The sequence below is a fragment of the Ciconia boyciana genome, chromosome 8, assembly GCF_034638445.1.
Source record: "Ciconia boyciana chromosome 8, ASM3463844v1, whole genome shotgun sequence".
Classification (NCBI taxonomy): domain Eukaryota; kingdom Metazoa; phylum Chordata; class Aves; order Ciconiiformes; family Ciconiidae; genus Ciconia; species Ciconia boyciana.
The window spans coordinates 51,571,656-51,582,579 of NC_132941.1; the positions used below are offsets into that span (position 1 = coordinate 51,571,656).

The following is a 10,924-nucleotide window of genomic DNA, read 5'->3' on the forward strand; positions in this document are numbered from 1 at the left end:
GGGGTCTGTCATAGGGGAATTCTAGTCTTTAGGTGAACCCTTTCTTGGCCTGTTGATATTAAATCAATTTGGCACAATGACTGACTTTGGATTTCTAATTTGGTCCTTGGGAACCATTCCCTCTGCAGTAAGATAGGTAGGATGGAGAGTTTGGATGTAGATCTAGGCAAAGGGAAAAGCAGGTCCTTCATGGAGCTGGCAATCCCACTTGTGACTTGAACAGCAAGACTAGATATAAACAGGTCTCTTGCCTTCAGGCATGACTTAATCACTTGACAAGGCCAGAAGGAAATTCCTGCCCCAGTTCTGCAGCTCTGAACTGTAGGATTTGATTCCCTTGCTCTGAGATCTTGGGTGTTTTTGGAGGCAGGACACTAGGCCTACAGTCAACTACTTGAGTCAGTGCTGGAGAAAGCTTGCTGCTGCAGGGAGCCTCTTAAGTGGCAGTCTTTTGGATGACTGTTCCTGTTAGCAGACTTTGTTGTGTTCAGAGCTCTGTCTCCTGGCTATAATGGATAGCTTCAGTCTTGTCTGTGCAATGTATTTCCCATGGTATGCACGTGTTCTCAAAACCATTTGGGGCCTTGTGGTTCTTTCCAGATTTCTGGGGGTTTTTTTTTGACATTGTCTTTCTGAACCCTCTCACATAAGCTGGGCATATTCTGCCTTCCTTTTGTTAAGAGGGCTCTGGTGCATCTTAACCTAAACATAAAACCGTTGTAAGAGGAAGCACATACAGGTGTTTATCCTAAATCCTTTCCTCCCTATGGCAGTCTTAGCTCTGTCTCACTATAGATGAGCGTGAGGCCAGCTCTTGCCCTTTGGATGTGTGCATGTCCAGGGCATGCTGTGGCCTTTGCAGTCCTGTTCAGGCGTATTTATGACAACTTTACAAGGCCCCAAACAATCAGAGAGTGTGGGTGGGGTCTGGACACTCCAAGCGCATCAATCAGTTTCATCCCTCTGAGCCAAAGCAAAAGCAATCTTTATTTTTCCCTGGGTTGAGAGAGAATCAACAGAGGCAAGAGAGAAGAATGGGAAGGAGTGAATAAGGAACCCCCTCTGCCACTAGCTAGCAGTAGCTCATTTAAACAGATGGCTTTGTTTTGATTTGGACTCTCCATTTTTTTGTCTCCCCACTAAAGGAGACCTGCAGAGCTCTGTCCAGAAAGGGAGCAATACAGCCGCCTGTTCCCACACAAGTGGGGCGAAAGGCGAGAGGCTTTGAGAATTCCCTGCTTCTTTTCCTCGCCTCCCTCTTTTTCTCTTCCCCCAAGAAATCACAGTTTGAGAGAATTCCCCCCTACTCCTACCGTTGGAAAGAAAGACAGAGAAGACATTCTTGACATTCTTTGCAGAGAAAAGGGGTTAAATGTCTGAATTTGGGGGTCACCATGTTATACAAATTGCAATCTAATCGTTTTTACAAGAACACACGTGTGCTAAGAAAAGGAGCCATGGACAAGAAAGAAAAGGGGACAGACAACCTTTTTTGTCCTATCTTCTTTTTTTTTTCCCCCCAAGGTTTTGGACTATTGTCATGTCCTGTCTCTCTCCCGTCCTCACCCCCGAGAGGGAGAACATTGGTTTTATAGTTAAATTGGTCCGTAAAGCAGAAGGGCTTGGTGCCATTTCTGTTTGTTTTCCCAAATAAAAGCCCCAGCAGGGTCTCTTTTGCACCGTTGTGGCTTTATTTGAAGAAACTGGCTTTTTCCCATAGCCCAGCGTGTCAGTTTATCCTCTGAACTTAACCTTACGGGAACCCGAACAACAAAAACTCACAGGGTCCCAGAGCTGGAAAGGTAAAGAAATTGTATCTTTTTATTGGACCATTTAAAGCGTGTGTGGGCCAATTCAGAGAAAGCAGAAGAAAAGAAGGCAAAACTCCCTCTTCTGTCTCTCCCCCCTGACACAATCTCAAACCATCGTTGGTGTCATTCCCCCCTACTGCCTCAAGTCCCTTCAGCTGCACTGAGGAAGCTGAGAGAAGCATTTCTCTGAAAATCACTTATAACAGCATCTCTGAGCCTTTTCACATGGACGTGCTCCCTCAAAATTCCCCAAGCCAGTCCCTCATCTCCCTGCAGGAATTAGTAGCCTTGGCTAAATGCAGGGGTAACCTTGGGGTAGAATAACTCTATGAAGAATCACTTTGCCAAGGATCTATGCTTCTCCCTATGTACATTATATTGACCAAGCCTTTCCCTTCTTAGCATAAGCTGCTGTGTCCCCTGGGTGCCTCAGCCACTGTTGCAAAGCACCTGGAAGAGACAACAGCTCAGCTCTTCCCTCTGGTTTTGGTGCGCTCTCCAAATTGGATGACAGAAGTTGTGCAAATGCTGCACTCTGGATAATTGTCTCTAAATGGATTTTGTTTCCTTTCTCTGTTTGATTCTCAGCTCAAATATCCTAGTGTTTTGAATTGAATGGTGCTCTTTCCACCTTTTTTTTTTTTAAAAGTATATGCTTCCCACCTGACTTGGGGAAGTTACTGGGGCCAAAATACTGGTTTAGAGCTCTTCTCGGTTTCTGAATAGTCACCTGCTTATGTGCAATGGCTTCTCCTCTTTGATGGATGATCACGGTTCACAGATGAGGTTTCCAGAGTGAATGAGTATGTCCTCAATTTTGCACATCTCTGTTTTCAGCAGATGTTCTGAATTCAGCAGTTTCCTAGAATTTGCGTATTTGTATAATATCAGTTCTAGTGAATCGGGGTCACCAGAAATTGAGGGTAGGGAGAAAAGTGTTTATTGTTTCATCCCAGCTTTTGGAATGTAGTTCATGTGTATTGGAGACAGCTGGCCAAGACCTGCAGCAAATGGGCAGGGTACAGGGAGGGAGGTGCAGACTTCTTTTGGACGCCAGCTATCAGCAAAGTCTCAGGGAAATCCTGAGCTTTTATGGTCACACAAATAATGGCTGTGGCTTGGGAGGCTGTATATGGCTTTAACTTGGTGACAGCAACATCCCATGGATTATCTGGAAACTAACCATCTGGGCTCTGCCATGACTGATCTTATTTTGTCTTCATATTGCTGGGGTGAGGAGGAATAGAGCCTTAAGCTGGTTTTTAAAAGAAAAAAACAACTTAAACCAGCTCGTTTCTGCCATTCCTTGGTAGTTCACTTTGCTTCCAGGCTAGAAGGCTCCTGTCTTCTGGAGGTATCATGATAGCAATGTCCGTGGCTAGATTTCCAGCATGGAAAGAAAAGAGGGAAATGTAGAAATCCCAAACAAACAGCTTATTTTAAAAGTAATTTTTAAAAGTCTTGTTTTCTGAAGAATGTGGGAATTGACGGAGATGAATCAAATGATTCTCTATAGTGCCTGAAAAAAATGCCTTTCATTTTTGGACTCATCAGTTTGATACATTTCCCAGGCACAGGGACTTTGTTTAAACATCTTGTTCTATCAGCAAGGAATCAGGAGCCTGGTGCTAACACAGCTTTCCTGTGCTAGGGACAAAATGGGCTGCTGGATTTGCTCTGGCTCTGTTCCTTGTGGGCTGGTACTGGATTACTGCCAATACGATTGCAGTCTGTGCAGATGCTTAAGAGAAAGTAGGATAAACTCAGAATATCTGTGAGTTTCCTGCTTGGCACTGGAGGCCTACCTGTGTGTCTGTAGGTGCTGTGTTGGCCCAGTGGTTTGTAGTTAAGGTGCTGAAGCTGAGAGCTCTGGCTCTATACTGGTCTTTCCAGGAAACTTGGACCGTCACATTTGTGATTCTGCTCCACAGAGCTCCACTGGTTTGGAGCTGTTTCTATCGGTGCCACCCAGCACTGGGACTGAACCCTGGCACTATCTGGCCCAGGCTGTTCAGTGCAGAAAACATAGCAAAACTCCCGCCATCTGCACAGCTAACTACCTGGCTTGCCCAAGGAAGGCCTGGGAGTGAAACAGCCTTGCTACTGCTGGAGGGCCAGGGCATGGTGGGGAGGTGGTGTGGACCTTCCATGCTTGGTCTTGCTTGGGCTTCACAGTCACTTGCTGACTAACCTTCATAGCACATAACAAGGACAGGGTACCCTAGTCCCTGAAGTGCTGAGCATCAGCTATGTGGTTTTTGGAAGGTGTTTGGGTGCAGAGGGTGAAAAAGGGCCCACAAAGGAAAGGAGAAGGCTGTTCCCTGCTGCGTTTGGCTGGTGCTGGTGATCTTTGCAAGCTGGTGAGAAACAAAGTTCAAGATAGCTATCGCATCTCTTTCTGTCCCTCATTGAGCAGATATCTTCTGCCCATGTAAGTTGTTAGAAAACCATCAGTGACGTGCTGGTGTATCTACTGCTTTTCTGTTGCCCCTTGATGGGTTATCTTGATCCTTTATGGGTTATTAAGGATGAGCTGTGGGTTTTACTGTGGGTTTTGCTTCCTGGGAAGTGGTAGTTGTTGGGGACTGGGGTTTGAGGACAGGGAGTATTTAGGATAACGAAGACTGGACAATTTGTGGGCACTAACTTGTGATCCCAAGGCTGGGTGAGTTATGGTGGCAGAGAGTTCCTTTCCCAGCATGGGCTCAGCATGGCTGCATATGCTGCAGGGATGTGGAGCTAGCCTGGCATTGGTGGTAGCTGGTCCAGAGACACCTTAATCTGCTGAAAAATGGGGGAAATATTAATCATGTTGTGCATCTTTATCAATTTAAGTATGCCCATGCCAGAACACGTAGGTCTTTTGGTTTGTGTGCCCAGTGTACAGCACAGTATGATTTCCCCCTGGTGTCAGATTATAAGTGCTTCACTGTAGCAACTAATGCCTTGTTTCTGTAAACTGCTAAAGGACTGTTGCTGTATGCAGGGGCTGGACCTCACAGTTGAAAGCTGCTTTGGCTGACCTGTTCTTGGGGCAGGAGAGTTGAACTGATTAACAAACCAGCAAAGCAAAGTTTGCTTTGCTGCAGTAACTTGCAAGTATCTGTGCTGCTTTCCTGGCTACAGAGAGAAGCTAATACTCCCCCCCCCCCCCTTTTTTTTTTTCTTTCTTTTTTGTTGCCTAGGCTGGAAAGGGAAGTGGAGGGAGGAAAACAGGTGTGACTGCTGGGATGCTTGGGTACCACTGCAGTGAGGTGTGAAGGCATGGAGAAACACTGGAAGCGAGGCACCTGGGTGGTGTTCAGTGCTGCACAGGAAGCTCTGAAAGCAGGAATCCAGACTCTCTGGTTTCTCCTGTCCCTTTGATGCTGAAATTTCTCACTTGGAGACGTCACCAGGCTGCCGTTAAAAATTGCTGCCATCTTGCAGCACTGCAGACTGAGGTCTGGTCTGGGAGATGGAAGACAAGCTTTAATGTGGCCAGGCTTGGTCTGGGTGTGGTGGGTGCTTGTTTAGAGGTGGGAGGTTGTGAGGTGATCTGCTGTGACGTGTTTCAAGCACCTGAGAGGAGGAAGAGGGCTGGTCCCAGTGAGTAAAAGATCCTCACGTGTGCTTCTGCATCCTGCTACCTTTCCTCAGCACAGTGCTCCTCTCTCCCTGAGCTCACTTAGTCCTTTACATAGTAAAAGTGTATTAGCAGGGAAAATGGTGGAGGGGAAATAACACAAACAGGCTTCAGCTAGCTAGCAGGAGATATTCACCAGATGTGTTGCCAGGCTGCGTGGCCCGTGTGCAGCCTGTCCTGGTTTCCTCTCCCGAAGTGCCACGTGCCCAGAGCACCAGTCCAGGGTGTACCCTACAAAACAAAACAAAAAGCAGTAGCATGTGGAAGTGGGGAGAGAGGGGTCCAAGCTGCTGGTGCTGCCTAGGGCTCGCTGAGATAGCTCATCTCCTGTGAGTAACTCCCTGCTCCTGCCTGAGCAACTGGCAGAGGACTCTGCAGGGTAGGCAGTCTGGCTCCTTATGCATCTCACAGGTAGTCCAAGGGTTCTTGTTTGGGAGAGCAGCTGACTCCTCCTCATACCTCTGTTGTATGCCTTACAACTCTGGGACACACATATAACTCATAGGATGAAGAAGGTTGTGTGGAAGCTTTGAGAAGGGTTGCATGCATGTCCATCTGTCCTGCTGGCTTTGCAGAACAGCAGATGGAGGGGATCTGTGTGCTCGGAGGGGCAGGGGAGTGCCAGAGCTCAGAGATGCCCATCGATGTCTCACTCCATGGTGGAGCTGAGGACCCATCTGCCCCAGCCAAACCCTGCAGCTCTTGCGCCCAGTGCTCAGACTGCAAATGCTTCAACCTCTCGACCTGCACGCAGGTGCAGAGTTGCTGCTGGGTTGGTTTGCAAGTAACCTTCCAAGGGTTAATGTATTGAGAAGGTTGCAAAGGGCTGAAGCCTGGAATCCCCTCGATCTCTTGCCTGGAGAAACACAAAGTCCAATAAGCCAGCACCCCTGGATTCATGTTGGGGGGGATTAATTCATGCACTTGATGTTAAAGCTTGTCCGAGAGGTTTGCATGGGGGGGCCATCGCTAGGGCTGGTTGGCCTCTCTAAATGGTTGCTAGGGCCCTGGCATCAAGGGCCAATGTAGCTGCCCACAGCCACGGTCACGGAGGGAATTACACAGCCACAAAGAAATTGTTATTCTACATAATCTGCTCTTTGGAGAGTGACTGTGGGGAAACAGGCTGGCCCCAGCATGCCGCCAGCTCTGTGATCATAGAAGCGTGCTGGCTGCAAAGATCGGCCAGGGCTCGCCTTCTGATCTGGGGACACCAGGGCTCGAGGCGCTAATCTGCTTTATCAGCAATTTCTCTCTCCTGACACAAAGGTGTTTACTTGTTTTAACATCTCCCGGGACTCTATTTCTCCTTTTGTGTGGTCTTTATCCCCTGACGAGGGCTTTAGCCCAGATTACAGACAGAATTAAGGCATTTGGCGATGTGCCTCAGAACTGTGTGATGCTGGATCAAGGAGCAGAAAGTAACAAAATAATGGGGGGAGATGCTGGGAGTGACCCCACTGTGGGATCTGTGCTGTCGGCTTTCAGGACCGCTTCATTGTCCTGAGAACCAAGAGCCTGTTGGAGAGGGGTGGCCGTGCAGCAGCGTTTGAAAAGCAGGTGCTTCAAGGTTTATTGTGTCCAGCATTTTTGATTTAGGGAGTGTGAGGAGGAGGAGGAAGAAAAGGAGGGTTTGCAATAGGTGGCCATTTCAAGCAGCTGAGCAGATTGTTCCCTCCATTCCCAAGAGTCTGCCATGGCTGGGTGTTGCTGGCTGCTGGGGCAGGTGGAGTGATACTCGGGACTGGCTGTGCCTGTGCCTGATGCAGTTTCATATGGCCCAGGGAAGAGGCTCAAGCTCCTTCCTGCAGTCTGGCAGGGTGGGCCCTCACCAGGCACCATCCTCCTGGTGAGCTGCTGGTTCTGCACATGAACAAGCAGCAGAGTGATACGGCCACAAAGCATCTGGCTTCGAGCTTCATGGAGATCTTGCTTTTGCTCTTTCATAGTAAGCAAGGAAATAAAAAGGAGGAGGGGGGTCAAAAAAAACCAAACAAACAAACTAGCCTTTGGAAAGTCATCTCCAGAGCAGCCCTGGGGTGATTGCTCTTGACCTGTCATGTTCAGCCCCAGTATGGTGTTTGCAGTATGCAGTGTAACTGGAGGGGGTTGAGGAGAGCAGCCATGGCAGACTGGGTCAGGAGACTGATTTGCCTGTGGATCCGAGCTGTGTGCCAAAGATATGGGGAAATACCCCAGTGGGCAGTATTTTGAAGGATGGAGTCTGGGATGGGATGAGATTGACCAGGTAAGCGACTGTTGCAGATTTTCTGGAGTTTGATTAAGTTGAGAATTGTGTCCCACAGAAATGGAGCCCCATCATTCAGACTACTGGTCACTTCTCCCAAAGAAAATGATCCTGTTCTGCTGGGGGTCAGCTGTGCCTGTTTCTTGGCTGTCCCTCTTACAGCTGTGACTCCTGCTGCTCACCCTCCATGACAGTTAGTGGCCCAACCAGCAGCAGAAGCTGGGGGAGGGAGAGGAAAACTGTGCAGATTTTTGCATTCTGTTAAATCACAGAAGTGAGAAAATCACAGAAATGAGATCTAGGAGACTTCTGTGACACCATCTCTGCTCTGGCCAGCTGAATTGGAAGAGTGCTTTGCTCTGAATGCCTCTTCTCCTATTGTGTTTCATTGCAGTGGTCAGCTGCTGACCTGTTTAGGGACTGACTTCCACCGTGGAGCTGGAGTCCTTGATGTCTTCTACGAAACGCCCTCCCTTCTCCTTTCTTGTGGGTATGACACCTACATCCGCTACTGGGACATACGGACCAGCACCAGGTGAGCCTACCCTGCTGCCATCTGGGGCCTGCGTGAGGCTCCTGGGCTCTCCTTGCGCAGTGTCTGGGGACTTGCCTGCAGCTGAATTAGCTCCTTCAGGCACATTGGGCCTCAGTTCCAGTGGTGATGGAGTGGAGGCTCAGCCCCGCTCCGGTTTGTGTTGCCCTTGCAGGAAGTGCGTCCAGGAGTGGGAAGAGCCCCATGACAGTGCCCTGTACTGCATAAGGAGTGATAAGAACCATATGATTGCCAGCGGCTCTTCTTACTATGGCGTGGTGCGCCTCTGGGATAAGCGGCAGACTCGGTGCCTGCAGGTGAGGGCTGGCCAGAGGCTGGGCAGCAGCAGAGCTTCTGAGTTTTTCTCTGGCAGCCCAGTGCCTGTATCTCTTTGGAAGAAGAGAGAGGGGCTGCTGGGCTGTCTTTGGGGCGAGCCCACCGTGGGGAACCTAACCTATATGCAGGGAAAAGTCTGCTTTGCTCAGGCATCTCGGCCTTTGGGTTGGTAACACCAGCTGGGGTCTTTGGGCTGACCTCTTCTTTGAAAGGTTGATTCTCCTGTTTTCTTGCAGAGCTTTCACCTGTCTTCACCCACCAGCAGCCCAGTGTACTGCCTCCGTTTCAGTACCACCCATCTGTACGCTGCCCTGGCATCAGCCCTGCATGTCCTAGACTTCACGGCCCCATGAAGGGCACCACAGCTGCTTCTGGTCACCCCAGCTCAGCAGAGTTGACACTTGGCTCAGGGAATCGCAGGGCAGGAGAGGTGAGAATGGCCCCCAAAGCTTCTGAAGGGATTTTTTGCCTGCCAGAAAGCTACACATTGAAGAGTGCACAAAGGGCCAGACTTTCTCAACCTCACCTGCCCATTAGTGGAAATAAAGGCCGATGGTCCTTTACCCTTTTTATTTTGTGCAAGTCAGGGTTTGTTTTATTAACTGTTGTCTTTTTTCTTTTTCTTTTTTTTTTTTTTTCCTGTGGATACAGCATTTGAGGGGCAAGTTGAGCCGGGATGCCCTATCAGCTGTGTCTGCTGGTCAGGTTGAGATTGGCCAAGCTCTGAGCCATGGGAAGCAAGTCTAGGCTGTGTGTGGGGTGGACTGATTTGGTGGAAGGGAAAGGTGCCTGGAGCAGTGCCTACCTTTCACCTGCGCTTGCTCTCCTGACAGCTGCTTGCGTTGTCCTTTGCAGCCAAGAGCAAGAATTGAGCTAAAAGGCAGAGCCAGCCCTGCTTTCAGTGTATGCCTCCCCAAGCTGGCCGTCAGGTCGGGCTGTGCACTCGGCAGGGCTGAAACAGTTGCATTTTGCTAAATAAAACTCTGAAGGGAAACAAAAGAGACTGTATGTTTTGTTTCAAGTTCCAAAGGGGCTGTGATGGTACCTGCTGATCGCAGAGGCCTGGCTGGGCACCAGAAGTTGGGCCTATTTTCAGATGCTGTCTACATGTCTAAAAGGATCTCTCTTTCTGGCTAGACCCTGTGACACTGCTGCGTTGAAGGCAGTTCCTGGGACCTTGGATGTCATGTCACTTGTCCAAACAAGAAATCCAGAAGTAGGATCTGCAACTTGCTGCCTGCATAATGAAGCAGCAAACTGGACTAGTGCAAACACCAAGGCCTTGGTCTGATTTACTGGGATCCTGTAGGCACATCTAAGTGGGCTCTGCTCGTATTTGTGTCAGCCTTCTGAACCTGAGTTGGGTCTCAGAACAACCATAACTTTCAGCGTACTCTGTGCTATCTGGATGAATGTGGATGTCTGTGGATGAATGTGCTGTGGGTAAGTGCAGCAGTGTTGGGTCTGGTCCTCCTTGGGGAAGGAGGTGCATGAACCCTACTTGGCTGTGAGTTTGGGTATCCTGGATAGGTAAAGGAGAGCTTTTGTATCAGAAACTGGGAGCGCTTCTAGGGCAAAGCACACAGCATGGTCCTTTGTTAGAACTTAATAGGTAATTTCCACTGTCAAGAGGCTGCTCTTCCCTTCCAATGCACAAAAATTGTAAGAGGATGTTTGCTGGAGCCCTTGCCTGAGCAGGGAAGGACTGGAATCAACCAGCTCCTCACCTGCTTGAAGGCAGCCTTCCATTCCCAGTGGATGCAAGACAGCAGCTCAGGGTGCAAAGTAATTTAAAAGCATGGCTTTGCTGCAGGATCACGTTCTCACAAGGGTCTTTCCAGCACAGGTCCCTGTCACAGTTCCTGATCTGTGCCTGTTCCTCTGCTGCAACTCATGCCTGCTTGCTGCCAGCTCCCTTGCAGCTATCATGGTGCTACATATTCTCCTTGTGTAAGTGGCAGAGATGATGTGTAAGTGCCCTAAGCAATGATCTACGGCTGTAAAAAGATGCCAAGGCTGGAACAATCTTCAATCAGCTCAAAGCTGTAGATCCCAAAGACTGCTGGTCCAGGATAATGATTCTGGGGGGATCTCTGGGTTATTAGTAACACTGAGCTGTTGCTGAAAAGATGGTGCTTGCATCAGGGGTTGCTAAATATTGCTGCTGTATTGCTTGGAACACTTTGGGCTCTGCATGTGAGGAGAGCTTTATGTAAGTGATTAGGCATGAGATAAAGACCAGAGAGAGCTGGCAGAGCTTGGGAGTGGGGGAGGTCTGGTTTTTCTCAGGTCCTGGTGTGTTACAGGTCCTTTAATGAAATTGGGAGGGAGGGATGGAGATATTAAATGTCTTTGGCAGTGTCACCAGGGAG

At 49.0% G+C, this 10,924-nt stretch overlaps 1 protein-coding gene across 1 annotated transcript in view; it reads left to right on the forward strand.

The window, feature by feature from the left end:
* Positions 1 to 9,545, forward strand: part of FBXW4 (F-box and WD repeat domain containing 4) — a 63,004-nt gene extending 53,459 nt beyond the window's left edge. Inside the window, exons 7-9 of the mRNA XM_072870754.1 lie at positions 8,079 to 8,219; positions 8,392 to 8,533; positions 8,789 to 9,545. Coding sequence (XP_072726855.1) covers positions 8,079 to 8,219; positions 8,392 to 8,533; positions 8,789 to 8,905 — 400 coding nt within the window. The 3' untranslated portion in view covers positions 8,906 to 9,545. The remainder of the gene's footprint in view (positions 1 to 8,078; positions 8,220 to 8,391; positions 8,534 to 8,788) is intronic.
* Positions 9,546 to 10,924: the final 1,379 nt, after the last annotated feature.